The sequence below is a fragment of the Microchirus variegatus genome, assembly GCF_963457635.1.
Source record: "Microchirus variegatus genome assembly, chromosome: 9".
NCBI lineage: Eukaryota > Metazoa > Chordata > Actinopteri > Pleuronectiformes > Soleidae > Microchirus > Microchirus variegatus.
This window is the reverse complement of record NC_139810.1, coordinates 28,995,146-29,013,298: the sequence shown is the minus strand read 5'-3', so window position 1 is coordinate 29,013,298 and position 18,153 is coordinate 28,995,146. Positions and strand designations below refer to the sequence as shown.

Here is an 18,153-nt window from a genome sequence, read left to right as displayed (position 1 = left end):
GATGACAGCTTGGTTTATTACAGCATGGTTGGAGGAACTGGTTTCAGGACCCTGGACAGAAACAGCAGGGTGCAGTTCCAGGACAAAGACTGCAGGGGGGGGGGGGGCGCACTTTCACAGCAAATAGAAAGACATGGACCCAGGTCCACTGTCTCCCCTTAAACCCTGAATCCTCACAGACTTTGACGATCTCACCTGCAAAGTTTGAGAGTCTAAGAAAACATTTTATGCTCCATATCTTGTTTATTTTACTTTCTGTTGACTTAAAGAGTGGATGATTATGTAAAAACAATTACTTATTCAATTACTTTTTCAGACAAATGGTCATTATAATGCAAACATTTAAATAACTGGTTGGTTCATAAACTTACTAGCATATCTTCTGATTACTTCAGGGGTTTTTCTTTTGTCTTGTAATGTCAAAAACAGAGTTGGTTGCTCTGTTTTTTAATTTCAGATTGCCAATTGTTTCTTTACCTACATGCTATGAACTGGATAATTCCCTCAGGCAAAGTCTGACTTACAGAAAATGGCCATAGGCTTGAGCATATGCTCTAATATATAAAACATCTATAATATTATTTGTTGTTTAGCCCTTTAGCACAATTTAGGCTTTCAAAAGAAGTGGGAAAATAAAAAAAAATTAAAAAAACACCAATTTACAAACATTAGATGCTTTTATTGTTTGAATTAAATTCTGCATGATAAATATATTAAAACAAAACATTCATTTAACACTGATTGCAAATCTCTGAGCCGAATTAACAATTTGGCCAATAGTTGACACTGAAATTAATTTTTGTTTTAATTGAGCCTTTCAGTCCTCCACACTATCACGCTATCCTTGAATAATGACAAATTTAATTATAGACATTTCCTAAAATATTATTTAATACCTTCAGTCACAAAAAGCAGCTTTAGGGCCTTTTCAGCCTCCTACTTAAGCACTTATTACAAAAACAATACCATATACCCATGTATAGCCCAGAGAAACAGCGTTTAAAAAGTGCACAATGCATAATCCAGCATAATCCAGCAATCAACTAATAGAGGGGTGCATGACAAATGTGCGTATCACTGATCCAAACTACCACTTCTAACTCCTCATCCTTATTCTTTAGCGATACAGACGTGTCATAATTCCTTCTTTTATGTACGATAATAAGAATTGCTCGAGAAAATCTCTGACTAACAAAAGCTGCCGGAGGAGAAGCTGCAAAACAAAGACATGACTAAGATTTTTGTTGCGCTCAGATTTGTCTTAAAGAAAGATATCATTGCAAAACACACCTTTGTTTGCACTGATTGTCCCAGCTGACACATAATTAATTAAAACTCAGAAAAAGGCTCATTAAATAGTATTCTCCATTGTAAAACCTCACTGAAAACATGAGATGATACAGAGAAGATTGTATGAGATGCTGGAGCTACAAACATAAGGATCCCTTTTTTTCACAAAAAAAGAGTTTGTCCCTGAGGTATGAGCTTGTAGCATAAGTGTTAAATACCACTGTAGGGACCAGTTTCTGTACCACCCACTCATCCTGATACCTGCGGTGGTCTCTTGGTGTCCACAGCTGCTGTCAGTCCTTACTGGTCTCTACAGTGGAACTGTCCCTTTATCCTCCCATGCTGTTACTGCCAGTGAGTGCCATCTTTAGGTGGTAACTGACTGGGGTCGTCTGCAAAGGGAACAGCTGGAGGAGAAAGAACGGGAGATTAAAAATATATATGCTTTATTTGTCAAGGTTCTGTGTTTTTTTTTTGTTTTTTTGTTTTTAAATAAAAGTGTTATGTAATTACAAACCTGACCACTGAAGCTCAGAATGAGACAGAAATAACAAATTTTCCTGCCATAACACGCAACTTAGTATCTTTAATTTTTTTATATATTATTAAGGAAATACTACTGTGATAGTATAATACTACTATCAAACTGTGGCCACAATGGTTTTCAATTTTCTTTTTTTTAGCAATAATGTGGTGAATTTCTGGATTCATATTTACTTTAGGCTTTTTCTGCATTACTCTTCCATACAGCATCTCCTTGTGTAAAGTGCGCCGAATAGTCATATAGTGTCTCCTATATGATATATTTAACTGAGATTTCTTATCCAAACAACCAATGATTTATAAAGGAAAATCATGAACTGTATATATTTTAAGTACCAGAAGGAGCTTTTTTTCCCCATTAAATCAGGACTGGTTTTCATATTGAAATTTCAATTTGAAACAATGCAGTTAGCAACTCGCAAAGTTACAATTGTTCATTTTGGATTGTTCTATGCCAAATGAAAAATTGCAATTAATTTATATATATATATATATATATATATATATATATATATATATATATATATATATATATATATATGTATATATATATATATACATATATATATAAAGAAAGTTCCCAATCCTTCCATTAGAGTACAGTAATTAATATTTGTCATATTTGTGTAATTCAGCAGCAAGTTTTTAGTGCACATCAAATCATAGTCGCCTAGTCTGTGAAAAAAAGTCACTTTGCAAAACTTCACTCACGATTTTTGAACTGCTGTGCTGTATATCTGGTCAAGAGTATCCCGACACCCTCAATGAGAGCCAGCAAAATTCCTCCCATCATAGCGGAGCCCACCATAGCTAAAGGCCCACCTAGAGAAAAAACACAAACACACAGTAACTAAATCAATTCGATAGCTCAGTGGCACAGCAATGTGGTGTCTACTACATGGACTTCATTCTTACTGCGTGATGCCAGAATTGCTCCTGTCATTGCGCCACTTGTTATAGAGTTCCATGGATCTTCTTTTCCTCTAAAGCGAACTAGACCACAGTCGATTGTGGAGAAGAGCCCTCCCCACACAGCGAAGCTCCCTGTAAAACCACCAACAGCAGAACTGTCAAGCTCAAAGTGAGCTTTTGATTCACAGACGATGACATTTTCACCATAAATCATCATGTCTATCATAAACAAGACGTCCTCACCTCCAATCTGTGGAGCCCTTATTCTCACAGCATTAGCACTCCCTCTCAGTCTGTGCCTGACACCCTGAAACGTAAAAGCACTGCTTAGTTCTGTCTTTGGAGAAACCAGACAAGTATAAGAGGGCAAACAACTATGATTTGAACTCACTGCAGGGGCATTTCGAAAGCCTTTGACCGACTGGAACACCCCTCCACCTATTGCCCCCATGGTGAACGCACCTCCACAGTCATCCACTAGCCTCCAGGGACTACAGGAAGGCATTGAAGAGAGTGAGGATGTATTGGACACACAGCAGAAGTATAAACACTTTGTGTGATGTGCATTTTCAGTGCTCAAAATGCAGAAAAGTAAAATACAATAAAGAAGATGTTCTTCTTCTTCTATTCTTCTTCTATAGAAGAATAATGCTATGTTTTCTTTAATGGCTGCTGAAGCTTAAACCGGTTTGTGTTGGAACAAACTGACCCCAGCTTCATTTATCTCTTTAAACGTCCCTGCTCCTTCACTATGCTAACGGCTAACACAAACCCGCTGACGGTCCGTGTACGTTTTGATCGTTTTTTTCATTGAAACCAATAAACAAGAAACGGAAATACCACGCTTGTTTCGTTTTTCGTTTTGAACCAAAAACAAGAAAACAACTTTTTTTGCCGTTTTTTTTCGTTTTTGGTTCAAAACGAAAAAAGAGAAAACCAAATTCAAATAAACGGCCCGATTTTGTTTTTTGCAAATTCCTTTTTTTGTTTTCCGTTTCCTAATTATCAATATCATGGCAGTGATACCAGAAGCGGAAGTGAGGCGTAAAAACTTCAAAATAAAAGCGTGCTAACTTATTTTCATACATTTGTTACCGATGTCGTTAAACACCCGTATGTAGTATTTTATTTATTTTTGATTAGTGAAGCCATAATAGCTGGTTGTTTGCTTAATAGACAGACAGACAGACAGACAGACTGATTGATTGATTGATTAGTGATGTTTATCCTCTCTACCAGTAGGTGGCAGTTTGAGAGTATTTAACTGTGTGCCTGGTTTGCTCATAGCCAGGTTATTGATACAGATGTATTGAATGATGTTGTATAACATCATGTTATGTTTGGTCTTATTATACAGCCATTTTTATAAAAAAAAAAATGTATTATTATTTTTTTTAAATAGTTTTCTGATCGGGGTCTGATCGGGTCGCAAGATGATTTCTGGGGGGTCGCCAAATAATTTTCGAAAAATATATATTTTTTTTATATATATTTTTCTGATCGGGGTCGCGAGATGATTTCTGGGGGGTCGCCAAATAATTTTCGAAAAATAAAAAATTTTTTTTTTCTTTTTTATATATTTTTCTGATCGGGGTCGCGAGATGATTTCTGGGGGGTCGCCAAATAATTTTCGAAAAATAATTTTTTTTTTTTTATATATTTTTCTGATCGGGGTCGCGAGATGATTTCTGAGGGGTCGCCAAATAATTTTCGAAAAATAAATAAAAAAAAATTTCTTTTTTAAATAGTTTTCTGATCGGGGTCTGATCGGGTCGCAAGATGATTTCTGGGGGGTCGCCAAATAATTTTCGAAAAATAAAAAAAAAATGTTTTTCTTTTTTATATATTTTTCTGATCGGGGTCGCGAGATGATTTCTGGGGGGTCGCCAAATAATTTTCGAAAAATAATTTTTTTTTTTTTATATATTTTTCTGATCGGGGTCGCGAGATGATTTCTGGGGGGTCGCCAAATAATTTTCGAAAAATAATAAAAAAAAAAATTCTTTTTTAAATAGTTTTCTGATCGGGGTCTGATCGGGTCGCAAGATGATTTCTGGGGGGTCGCCAAATAATTTTCGAAAAATAAAAAAAATTTTTTTTATTTTTTATATATTTTTCTGATCGGGGTCGCAAGATGATTTCTGGGGGGTCGCCAAATCATTTTCGAAAAATATATTTTTTTTTTTTATATATATTTTTCTGATCGGGGTCGCGAGATGATTTCTGGGGGGTCGCCAAATAATTTTCGAAAAAAAAAAAAAAAAAATTATTTTTTAAATAGTTTTCTGATCGGGGTCTGATCGGGTCGCAAGATGATTTCTGGGGGGTCGCCAAATAATTTTCGTAAAAAATATATATTTTTTTTTATATATATCTTTCTGATCGGGGTCGCGAGATGATTTCTGGGGGGTCGCCAAATAATTTTCGAAAAATAAAAAAATATTTTTTTCTTTTTTATATATTTTTCTGATCGGGGTCGCGAGATGATTTCTGGGGGGTCGCCAAATAATTTTCGAAAAATAAAAAAAAAAAATTTATATATTTTTCTGATCGGGGTCGCGAGATGATTTCTGGGGGGTCGCCAAATAATTTTCGAAAAATAAAAAAAAAAAAAATTCTTTTTTAAATAGTTTTCTGATCGGGGTCTGATCGGGTCGCAAGATGATTTCTGGGGGGTCGCCAAATAATTTTCGAAAAATAAAAAAAAAAAAATTCTTTTTTATATATTTTTCTGATCGGGGTCGCAAGATGATTTCTGGGGGGTCGCCAAATAATTTTCGAAAAATATATATTTTTTTATATATATTTTTCTGATCGGGGTCGCGAGATGATTTCGGGGGGGTCGCCAAATAATTTTCGAAAAAAAAAAAAAAAAATTATTTTTTAAATAGTTTTCTGATCGGGGTCTGATCGGGTCGCAAGATGATTTCTGGGGGGTCGCCAAATAATTTTCGAAAAATATATATTTTTTTTTTATATTTTTTTCTGATCGGGGTCGCGAGATGATTTCTGGGGGGTCGCCAAATAATTTTCCAAAAATATATATTTTTTTTATATATATTTTTCTGATCGGGGTCGCGAGATGATTTCTGGGGGGTCGCCAAATAATTTTCGAAAAATAAAAAAAATTTTTTTTCTTTTTTATATATTTTTCTGATCGGGGTCGCGAGATGATTTCTGGGGGGTCGCCAAATCATTTTGGAAAAATATATAAAAAAAAGAAAAATAAATTATTTTTATATATATTTTTCTGATCGGGGTCTGATCGGGGTCGCGAGATGTTTTCTGGGGGGTCGCTAAATCATTTCCGAAAAATATGATTTGTTAATATATAAATAAAATATATACTTGTTTTCGCGCCGGCACGGCGGAGCGGTAAACAAAGATGGCGGAGCCGGCATCGGTACACCGCAGCTCAGTGCCTACAAAATACACCCTGCCGGCGCGCGCGTACGGATCTCGCCCAAAATGTAATCACCTGTTCCTGGTCCCATTGCGGACATTTCCTGAAAATTTAAATCCGTCCGCGACTTTTCACAGACATACAAACATCTATCTATCCGTCTGTCTGTCCGTTGGCATTGCACTGAAGGCAAAGCGGTAGTACTTTTATTTTGAAGAGTACAGCGCAAACATATCCAATCAGAAGCAAGTGGGCACAGAAGACCCACCCACCAAACAAAAGGAAATATTGGGTGGTTTATCTGTTTGTCTGTAAGACCAGAGAAACGAAAAAACCAACTGAATTTCCGTTTTTGTTTTTTTGGCCAAAAACGAAAAAACGACCCGTTTCCGGTTTCTGCCTTTGTCAAATGTACCCGAAAAACAAACGGAACAAACGTACCTTGGTCCACCTCTCTGCTCTCACACCGACAGAAATAACGCAATAAAACGTTAAATTAAACTTTTAGTGTTGAACAAACAGAGAGAGACAGTTGTAATTAAGAAAACTAATCTCACCAGGGTTCACGGATATACTCCTCCATGTTTTTGTTGTCGTCGGGACGAGGAAGACAGTGTGACGTCATCAAAACGCGCCGCCCTGCTGCTTTGGGAAGTCGCTCAAATCGTTGGATTTCCCTAAAACAAGGTAAAGAAGACGATTTTAATTGATATTCTTTTGGTAGATGCGTATATATTTACTGTTCTTGTAGTTGTGAGTTATCTGAAAGACACACCCGTGCGATTAAGGGTCTAATTTTAAATAACCGTTACCACGAAGTTACCGAGCGGGTGGCGCTGTAATTCTGCTCAAATAAAGGTCGCACTGTGTTCTCAAAATGCACATTCCTCTTTCTCCAACTCCTTTTTAGTAAAAAAGGGAAAACTCGCCGCTAAAATTTACCCTTTTATACAAACAAAAACAAGCCACAACGGCTTAAAATCAGCATGTATGGAACACACAGCAAGAGGAAGGCGACCCCTACTCCAGTTTTCTTTCTTTTGGTACATGAGACCAGGAGAACATTAAAAAACACTAGTCATGCTTGTCAATTCAGACTTAATATTGTTTTTATTTTTTTCAAAAAGAAGAAGCTGAAGACTCTAATACACACCTGAGTTTTGTGGAACCAGACCTGTCTTTGTGAATGAATGAATAAATAAAGGGTTTAATAGCAGAGTGAGATTGCTTTGAAGTTGACCATTCATCAGTCAGCAAATAAAAAAATATCAGAATTTTTTTTCTCATTATGACTTGATTGTCTGTGTTTCAGGATGCCTCTTCCTCCAGCACTGCTGGCCCGTCTGTCCAAGAGAGGGATTGTTAAAGCATCTGAGAAAGGTAAGAGGAAAAACGCGTAGGATCTGTAGTATTCAGTACTAGCACGTCTTACTCGTCTTCATGCTTACATTTCTGTGTCAAATCACATCATCACTTCTCCTCCACTTCAATCAGAGGCAGATGAAGAGATTATTGCTGAAGATTATGACGACAACAACGTAGATTACGAAGCCACCAGAATAGAGAATCTACCGCCAAACTGGTACAAAGTGTTTGACCCTGCTTGGTATGTATATTCTTGCTGTCTTATAAATGTTGTTTATAGCATTTATATTTCCCAGTTTGAAGTCGTCATTATACCTGGCGTTTGCTCATATGTGTTAATGTGTGATTTTACAGAGATTTTAACGCAGTAGCTATTTTGAAATAGTAACAAAATCGACCTCATTCTGGTACTGACATACAGAATATTAGCTGATTTAAAAAATGCCATGATATGGCTTTATTTTACCAGTCATCACAATAATGTCAAATTGTCGTTTTGTGGACAATTTGTATACTGAATTATCATTGTTGTGGGACATTGTGATGAACTGGTAAACATAACAGAGAGAGAGAAAACATTTGCAACAAAACTGCAGCTATAAACCTTCAATTATCCCATTGTCACTCTTAATATGAAACAACAAGAATTGTCTGCAGCTGCTAAACGTACACACGGATCATTAGTAATGCGCCACTAATGATTATCACTCAAACCTTGCACAAGTGAGCACCAAAATGCTGTATATGAGGATATAGAAGACAAAAGAAAATGTACTCTGCCATTTAATTTCAAACAGTTTTTACATGGCTGCACCATATTTACATCGTCATGGACTGACGATGTATCAGAGATTATCATATGGTTGCTAACTTGTCAGTTTAATGGTGTTTTTCCTTCAAATCACAGTGGTCTTCCTTATTACTGGAACGTGGAGACAGAGCTGGTGGCCTGGCTGTCCCCAAATGACCCGACCGCAGTGATAACAAAAGCTGCCAAGAAAATAAGAGGTATGACATTATTAAGCCTCTGTACTCTCATTTTCACTTGCAGAAATGAGGTAGTTGAAGGTGACTGCTTCAAGTATATTCAGCTTAATAGAGAAAAAGTATGTTTACTAACTATTTCATGTCAAAATGTGGGAAAAAATTATATTTTTATGTTATGCCTTGGTCTTGCTTTGTAGTCTCTTTGTTTCTTCAATCCCTTCATTTTATTTTTAACTTTCAGCTGATGCAGGAGAGGAAAGAGTTGAGCGGCAGTTTGAAAAGCCAGACAGAGAGCGAGAGCGGGAAAGAGAGAGAGACCGGGAAAGGGACCGGGATCGTATCAGAGACCGAGACAGGGACGACGTGAGGGACAGGGAGAGCAGAGACAGAAGAAAGCCCAGGAGGGAAGACATGGCGCCATACAACAAGAACAAAAGAGGTAACACGTACTTCCTACACAGGCATTTTAAAACTTACAATGTTTTTATGAACAGAGGTTATAATGTTTGTTTTCTTTTCAGGGAGAAAGGATGATGAGATGGACCCCATGGATCCAAGTGCTTATTCTGATGCTCCAAGGTAAAATAACTATATACAGTCAGCAAAGGGTAGACGCGCACACGCACGCACACACAGACACACACAGTTAAAGTCAAACATACACACATCTAATTTATATGAAAATTTGGAATCTGCATTATGGGAATTAACAGGCAGAAGGAGTGCCATAATCCAACTTAATCAATCTATTCAATGAGTCTTCACTTCCTGATTAACTCCAATTCTTTCAAACACGACGCCTGATAACTCCAATAACATCACTGTGATAACCATCAGGGTTGTTCTCACAGATTGACAAAGCTCCTCCACAGTCACCGATGACATTTACAACTGTAATTGTAGGATGAGTCATGCTCATCATGTTCATTAAACTGATATGTAATAGTTGGAGTATGATCATAACAATATCGGGTCACTTTATTAAAAGAAGTGTTTATCGTCATTGCAGGGGTTCGTGGTCAACTGGTCTGCCCAAGCGTAACGAGGCAAAGACGGGCGCAGACACCACCGCGGCGGGGCCTCTGTTCCAGCAGCGGCCTTATCCCAGTCCAGGAGCTGTGCTCCGGGCTAACGCGGCAAACCAGATACCGAAGGAGTAAAGAGTGCACCGCCACAAAGACGACGCAGCTCGTGTGACGCAGCATTTGCTGAAAGACATCCTGTAATTGTTGTGAAACGTGTTAACATGTCAGAAAATGTGCTACTCGTGCATTTACACTCTTGTCAAACATGTAGATCGGTTGTAAATATGTTTTTTATATGAACTCGACCCTGTCCCTGTTGTTGTTTTTAGGGCAGTAAGGGCTTTTGGAAATAATACATTTATGTATGGCTGAGTTCCATTTATAGCTTCCTCAGTTTCAGGGTGCATGTTGGCTTTTAATGTCATAGAGACCTGACTAATATGAGCCATTAATGTTAACAACATCACATGCTAACACATGTCAAATGAAAAAGGCCTGTTATTGGTGTGCATCATGTAATAATAAATTCATCCAAACTTAAAATGACTTATTGCAGTTTTTGACAATGTTTTATTAAAAAAAATGCTGAGGAATAAAATCTCAATTCATTTTATTCTGAATATTACAAAACAGATGGGATGGAAAAAGCTGGTAACATTTTGACGATATAAACATTTCCCGACACGATAATCCTGACATAATTATTCGATTCACGATGACTTAAAGTTTTTTTTTTTTTTTTTTTAAACAATTTCTTTATAGCGCGGCCTTCTGTCGACACGTAACACTGGTCAGAAATACCGCAGGTGGGATACAGTTGTTTTGTGAAAAATAATTTAATAACATCATAAGTCACAAGGAGATGCGGCTCCCCGTTGTGGCACTTTAAAAAATAAATCACACGGACTGTATGTTGGCAAGTAACAAAACAATTTTCAAGTCACTCACGTGACGTCAACTACAATCACAATGATCGCAATAATAAAAATTCAATGGTCAGTTGCGCCGACATAGTGACATATGGAGTCATAGTCCAGCGAGAACACTGTTTCATGTCGGTCGAGCTGAACTATCGCTCTGCACTTGTTCTTGTCCCGTTGGAGGATGCGACCAACCTGAACAGACAAACAGACAAACAAGTTATTAGTGTCAGTCGATCACATTCAATCTTTTGTGACAATTGCAGATCGCCGTTTACTCACCTGACCCCTGTGTTCACCCAGTACAACCATGATAGAATCATATTCACTTTTTGGGACAATGGTTTCCACCATATTCTGCTTCACATCTGCAGCCACAAGAAGAAACTCTGGGTTATTTATGTCATTTTATAAACAGGTAAAAAGTTAATGAATAAATGAGAGAACAAGTGGTGACTGTTTATGAACGATTACAGAGTCAATGTCTGCCAAAAGAACAAACTTAGGCTTATTTTTCTATTCAAAATAATAAATAACAATGTTCATTGAGCTCCAGAAATGCTGTGTCTATGTATCAGTATAGTTTGATATATTAGAAAATAAAGGGACTGTTGCATAGCAGCCATTTTCACACATTAGCACAATTTTCACATTAATGCTAGTTCAGCATGCACCAAGAAACTGGGGAAGCGAAAATATAACAAAAACATTATTAATTTGATTATTGACATCTGTGATTGGTCTACAGTAACATGTCAAAATAGCTGGAGGGAGGCTTATAAAATAAAGCTCACTAATTTGGGTGTTGTATTGTCAGACTCCTGTTATTATGCTAAGCTAACATCTTCTGGTTGTGGCTGTATAGGCGAGCTAAAAACATGAAGCGGTATAATCCATTGACAACCGCTTATATGTGATTTAAAAACATGCGATCTACTTCCTGCAGTTCATCAGGTTTAACAAAAACAGGAGAACGACAGACATCTATAAGCTGAAGGAAATACCAGACGCAACAGCTTTCACATCAACACCTCTGCTTAGCCAGATGTTATTTCTCTCACAGTTCTAATTAGAGAGCGAGAGGAGAAAAACTGGAGTTAACACCAACAGACAGACACTGAGATGCCACCGACGACGTACCGTCTAACAGTCTTCCCTCTTCAGTTCGACACACACACGTAGTCGGTGTCAGGACGTCCTCCACACACATCTAGAAGAGAACAAGGCAGATGGTAAAATGGATCACACCGGAGTGAAAGTGTAAGTACGTGCACAAATTAAACAGGAAATAATCTTTTCAAACAAGATGGCCTTAAAACTCATTTCCAGGGGCCTGGTACACAAAAGTAGAATTAAGAAATATAGGATATCTGAGAAAGCCTTCATTTATGCTACTAACTTCATCCTGGCTTAATCAAACCAGGATGAGAAGGTGCAGCTTGGTCAAGCCAGGTGTAATTTATCCTCGCAAATGTAACATTCACACAAGTCAAAACTGTAAAGCAACATGAGTTTATCTACTACGACTTTGTGAACTGAGTGATTAATATTGTTAGAGACATTTGTGTGCTATGGCAGCTAATGACCAGTAGAAGGTGCTAGGGTACTCTATGAGCCACTGACTTTATTACATACAGTTTGGATAAATGGCAAATTGTGCCTTAGCTTCACTAGTGTCTATTTGAATGTAAGAAAATGCCGCTTGCAAAAATAACGTCATCATCTGTGGAGAATTCACTGTGTGACGCTTCATTTTAGATCCCATCATTAACTGAACTGATTGAGCAGAGGGAACAACAAATCCTAACTGCACAATAGAAGAATAAAGAATAAATGCAACCCCGTTTGTTACGACAAAGAGAAGATGCTTTGGCGGTCATACCTTTGAGTTGTAGTACCTTCCCCCTTTAAACATCTTGTCGATGAAGCGAATTTTCAAGTCTCTCTGGAGCCAGGTGGGCGGCGGTGGCGGCCGCCTCACTTCTTTCACTGGAGGCTTCTCTCTAGAGAGGAAACGGAAGCAAAACAAAAATATAGAAGATAAAGAAAAAACATTAGCCAATAAATATAAATTATAAAGTGCAATGTGATTAAAAATGAATAGTGAGTGAATGAAAACATACCTGTCTTCACTTGATTCTCTGTGTTTCCTCTTCCTCTCATCTTTTCCTCCGTCTCTTTCCGACGACTTGTAATTGACCTTATCACCATTACTTTTCCTCTCCTTCTCCTCCCGTCTCTCTCGCTCCTTCTCTTGCTCTTTCTGCTTCTCCTTGTCTTTGTGAGCTTTACTGAGGCGACCTGGTCAAACATATCGACAGTATTAGTTGCATGGCATTTAATAATATGTGATGACGGTGACAAACATCAAAACAAACTTGTTATTCTTAGTGAAGGGTGTGTATAATGTATATAAAATGCTCTTTCATCTTCTTTTTCCCGACCACTAAAGTGTCTCTAGAGAATAAACCTGTTTAGCTCAGTCATTTATTTCATTACAGATTCATCTGCCATTTATTTCCTCAATTAGTGTTCTATAAATAGTCAAAAATTTCCATCACAGTTTCCCAAAGCCTACGTTAATTAGTTTAACGCACAGTTGCATTGTGCTCCAAATGGGTAATCACAATTTTTAAATGATACTCCATTAAGCAATTAATCTATTCACAAAACAGCAGGCTGCTTCAGATTGTTCAGTGAGCAAAAAGCTTTAAGTTTTTTCTTACTTCTGATGTTTTAATATAAATAAAAAGCAAACCCATTAGCAGCAAATATTACACTTCTTCTGTTTGTTCAGAGTTACTCACTGAGGTCTTTGCTGTTTTTCTCAAATTCTTTGCGTCCGACCAGTTTAATCGTGTACTGGCTGATTGTTATAGTCTTGCCACCGATCGCCAGCTTCACCATAGCTCGAGCATTGTCTGGATCCAGGCCTTCAATCTGCGCCAAAGTAAAGACAGAAGTCAGAGAAAATATACATAAAAAAAGAGGCAGTTGTTCTATTTGTATTGTACAAGTTGTATTTATCCAACTGTACCTTTCCATACAGCTCTTTATGAACCCCTGACTGCACCAGCACAAACCCCCCAGGACCCATCACTAGCTCCTCCTCCTTCTGTTGCTCCTCGCCAGGCTTGGGAGGTCGCCGATGTTTTGTGGGTTCCAGGTCCTTAATCGCTGCACGATCTGCTCCGAGACCCAAACCCTTTGGACGCAGCTGGTGTTCAATTGGCTTCACATCTCTGTAGCAGAGAGTAAACGTCTGAGTTCATCAGCATTCAAACGACAAACAGAGAGACGCACACGGGGAAGATTTAAAACAGGCAAGAAGTCGATATAGCTTGGGTTTTGTGGGTGAGATTATATAGTATTTTGGTATATTTGCATATAAACAACTTATCAACAAAACGGTTGCCAGGCAATTATTTTGTGGTCGTTTCAAGGTGTCAATTTGTCACTTACTGTTTAAAGGTGCGTCCAATGCCTTCCGCTTTGTTCCACCCCATCCCCTTCAGCATAGCCATTCCAAACGCCTGCACAGGAATGTTTTCATAATCTGCCTCTGTCGACTAAAACAACAAAACAAAGTGTCATACATTTTCTTTTATCTCTACACGTACCTTAACAGCGCAAACAACCAAAAATAACATTTTGAAATATGTGTCTAAATGCACAGTATGTCATTCCTGCTGCTATAGGTCCCTGAATCAAATCAATATCAAAAGACCTGTTTTTTAGGGGGAATCATTATTTGCTGCCTCCCGTTAGGTTCACCTGTGCATTCATTCATGGGGAAAACCTTTGACTGCAGAACTTGCAGCAAATAGCAATGAATAGTCGTAATCCATTAGTGACAAATCCACACAAATACAAAAAAGACAATGCACGGGCTAAGTAATAGCAATCCTTCCTCTAAACATGTTAACGTGCCCAACACTACAAAATATATAACATTAGTCTTCTCGCCATTAGATATTTTTATGCAGAAATGTTAAATATTGTATCTTTAAAGGAGGAGCTTATATAATATTTGAGTTATGGAACCCAGAAAGAATTTGCAGCCATTAGTGATGTTGGTCTTACTCAGCCTTTTGGCTTCAGGTTGTCAGACTCAGCACAGGCGGATCAGGCAGTGGAGCAGTGACCCCCCCCCCTGCACATCTAACTCTGCTGAAGGCTTCCCCTCTGAGGGAAGCTGAGGGCTTAACCTCAAAGGCAAGACTGCATTAAAATGAGCTCCAGGCCACAGTGAAGTTTCTCAAATTCTGACAGGCATATCTACAGTGACCGAGAGCAGATATGGGATGACAGCGACGAGACGTGTCAAGCTTCTGATGAGAGGGAACAGAGAGAGGTCTGATTGGCCATCTTCACCTCTCGGGGGGATAACGCTGACGGCTGTCTGCCACCAAAGCCCCACATGCACACACGCACAGAGGGTGTTAATGCACTCAGCTTTACTGTCTTTCGCACACTCAAAATGACATATCTTATTCAGATATCTTAATGCTCTGCACATGTGCGTGCCAGTGTAAACAGCTGCTGGTGTTTGCTTCCAGACTTAAACAGTCCTGGAGGTTTCAAAGGAAAATGAAGCCTGAAGCGTTTACAAATGTCTGTGTTGCCGGGACTCAAAAACGTCTGGGTCATGGTGATTGGAGGAAGTGATGGAATTTTAATTGTCTGCACTTTGTGAGCTACTACAATAAAAGTAGTTCATATTTTGAAATCAGTTATCTACTTAACTGCAATGCAGTGGAAAGATCCTGATAATACATCACAGCCATTCGAGAAATGACTTTATAAGTGTCGTTTTTAATGCATGCAGCCGCTGAGTAAAAGGACAAACTTGGCTGCAGATTTGCAGAGAATTGCTGTTTCTTTGTTGTTCTCCATACTTACAGATTCAGGCCGTAGATCCACCTTGACAAGGTCTCCATCCTCAAAGCCTTCGGGTACTTTGTTTTGCATCAACAAGGGAATGGAAAGATTCGGGTCACTTTGAGCCTGGGGGCCATTCTGCCACTCATCAAGCTGCCTCCGTGAATCTACAAACATAAGTTAGACACGTAGAAGGAGCATTTTTTTTAATTGGAGCTCCTAATGCCTTCAGCCTTTCTGTCAAGTATGAAATACACAGCAGCTACATACACAGCAGCTACACACACACCAAACCATTGCGTCATCATACAGTTATAAGGAAATGACATGCTAAATACATATATTTGAGGTGAAAAGATGTAAATAAAATCAATGGAGCAGTTATGTGGTTGCATTGGTCATGGTTCTTTACACACACAGAACAAAAGTATGTCTATGGTCAAGCCACAGATTTCCAGTGAGGCTCATGTCATTCTGGTGTCATAAGTAGGGAAGCAACAAACAAATATGTGCATAATCAATTTATCTGTTGATTATTTTCTTTATTAATCGAGAACTTGTTTGGTCCACAAAAAATAATGATGTTTTAGAATGTCTTCTTTTTGTCTACAAAAGAATATTATTCCGTGTTGTTTATTATAAAAGCAAAATAACTCAAAATAGTGCAGAATTAATTTAGTAATCAATCAACAGATGAAAATACTTGAAACAAGCACAGCTAGGTTCGATTTATTTAGATCATTGCCATGTTGGAGAAGCCATCTTCTTTGCAATTCCAGATTTCTTGAATCTGTCTGTCTGTGCAATGTCTCATGTGCCATGCAGTTGCCACATCCATTAGACAACTAAAATTATAAAAACATGTGTATAACTAAGCCTTATCAAAATTGCATCAAAATTGCAATACAGCCTACTTCAATTTTACAAAACGCAGGAGACGCAATATTTCTTCTAGCAAAAATGTGTGTAAAACGACCATGTTACATTAAATATTGTCCTGATGTATCTACACATCATATTCTAGACAGAAGAAAACATCTACGTTTCTCAAAGAACTGCACAAATATCACAAAGCAATCATCATATCCCAATTTCAGTCAAAATAATCACAATTACATATTTTTATAAAATTGCTTTTATGTGGGAAATGTTTTGATGCAGGCGTTGCATTGATATCAATGTATCATAATATGAATAACATACTTTAGGTGTGCAGGACAAAGCAAACACTGACATACCCTCGATGAGTTCTTTGACAGCCTGAGACTCCACAGAATCATTGTCCCCGGTTGTCTCTTGTGTTTCGCCTCCTCTCCCCTCGTTCTGAGCCGCTCGGTCCGGTTTCTGCCAGCGGTTCTTCTGGATCAGAGGGATGATGAGCTCTTTGGGCTTCTCAGACGGTTTTGTACTGTTCACAGCAGACAGACAGAAAAATAAATACATTTAATTACTGAAGCCTGATAGTACACATGCGTTGTAATAGTTCAATGTTAATAAGCTAATCTAAACATTAGCTCTGAGCCGGTTAGCAATAGCATACGTACCTTTGCAGTTCTTTTCTATCAATTCCAGTCAAGAAATCTTTGTCGTCGTTCTTTATATCAGCGTCGACAGTAGAAGGTTTAAATTTGCTGAGTTTTTTCGTGAAACCAAACGATACTGCGGCTTTTTTCTCCTCTTGTTGCTCAGACGGAGCTGGTTCGTCTCCGTGCGACGCCATTTTTGGTTGAAACCGACAGCGGGAGGCGAAATGCATTCTGGTCGTTGTAGTTTTATTCTGCCTCATTTGGTCCACGCTCGGGTGTTCAAATGACTACAATTTCCAGTTTACAGCCAAATTAAAGGTACGGCAACCCATTAGCAGAGGTGAGGTGGAGAAAAGCGAACGGACTTTGTTTATGTCTGAGGTTTACAAACAAGAACTGAGATTTGAGTTATCTTCAGAGAAAAGCCAACATTTGCATATATTAATATCACATATATTAATATGTGATATAATAATATATAATATTAAATAATAATATTAATAATATATCACAATATATAATTATATCATATTTTAGATTTGATATAGATAGTAGAGATATTTATGGATAATAATAGCTCTGCACACCTTAAAGTGCTCCATCAGGGACAAATAAATTTTCAATTGGAATTGAATTAAATTAAATTGTATGTATTTTATTGTTATTGTAAGGAGGTACCAGTATATTTACATAATGTTTTGATCATTTTACATGGATTGAACTACCATTCTTTTTTTTTTTGACACTGCACAATTTCATGGTACCAACCTTCTGATTCTGAAAAGCATGCATTATTGTTGTGTGGATTATTATTATTATTTTTTTTAACTCATATAACATGTGTTACAAGATAGAAAACTAACTTAATGACCACCTCATGTGCAGGATCTGTTGCTGTGACCTTGTCCTGTCACAGCTGCACAATAATGCAAGTTAGGCACTTAGACAAAAACACACACTATCCTCCCACGGGTTGTAACCTCGTAAGCGAAAAGTGATGCTGCTGATGCAGGTGGACACACACACACACACACACACACACACACACACACTGGGAATAATAAGGGGCGGTACTTTTAACTCTTTTCATTCCCTCCCCCTGCGTTATAACTTGTTCGGAAGAAACCTCCTTATTCTCCTTTTATTTGTGTTTCGTAGCACGTGAACAAGTGTATTTAAGGAAGAAGAGCAAAAAAAACCTCCCTTTGTGCTTCACAGATGTGTGTGTGTGTGCGTGCATGTGCGTGCGCGCGCGCGTATAATCTCATCCATCGGATCTGCGACCTGGAAACAAACAGCGC

General features: G+C 38.0%; 3 protein-coding genes across 4 annotated transcripts; 1 reads left to right on the top strand and 2 right to left on the bottom strand.

Annotated features, from left to right (window-relative positions):
- Positions 1-681: 681 nt before the first annotated feature.
- Positions 682-6,741, bottom strand: timm17b (translocase of inner mitochondrial membrane 17 homolog B (yeast)). Of its 2 annotated transcripts, XM_083894773.1 has the most exons (6): positions 6,706-6,741; positions 3,137-3,236; positions 2,989-3,052; positions 2,749-2,877; positions 2,545-2,655; positions 682-1,697 (listed from the first exon to the last, which is right to left on the bottom strand). In XM_083894773.1, the coding sequence occupies exons 1-6, from the start codon at positions 6,729-6,731 to the stop codon at positions 1,636-1,638; spliced, it is 492 nt and encodes a 163-aa protein (XP_083750899.1). In that variant the 5' UTR covers positions 6,732-6,741; the 3' UTR covers positions 682-1,635. The 2 variants fall into 2 exon arrangements, with proteins under 2 accessions (XP_083750899.1, XP_083750898.1); XM_083894772.1 differs by having other exon boundaries at positions 2,989-3,236.
- Positions 6,742-6,797: 56 nt separating this feature from the next.
- pqbp1 (polyglutamine binding protein 1) lies at positions 6,798-10,014 on the top strand. Its single transcript, XM_083894771.1, has 7 exons — positions 6,798-6,835; positions 7,461-7,528; positions 7,643-7,754; positions 8,421-8,521; positions 8,742-8,939; positions 9,022-9,079; positions 9,510-10,014. The coding sequence occupies exons 2-7, from the start codon at positions 7,462-7,464 to the stop codon at positions 9,658-9,660; spliced, it is 687 nt and encodes a 228-aa protein (XP_083750897.1). The 5' UTR covers positions 6,798-6,835; position 7,461; the 3' UTR covers positions 9,661-10,014.
- Positions 10,015-10,260: 246 nt separating this feature from the next.
- On the bottom strand, positions 10,261-17,046 carry gpkow (G patch domain and KOW motifs; the record flags this gene model as incomplete). Its single annotated transcript, XM_083895555.1, has 11 exons — positions 10,261-10,640; positions 10,728-10,813; positions 11,586-11,655; positions 12,328-12,448; positions 12,569-12,746; positions 13,253-13,385; positions 13,483-13,687; positions 13,908-14,014; positions 15,348-15,493; positions 16,565-16,734; positions 16,871-17,046. 11 exons carry the CDS (start codon positions 17,044-17,046, stop codon positions 10,515-10,517), a joined length of 1,518 nt encoding a protein of 505 aa, XP_083751681.1. The 3' UTR covers positions 10,261-10,514.
- Positions 17,047-18,153: the final 1,107 nt, after the last annotated feature.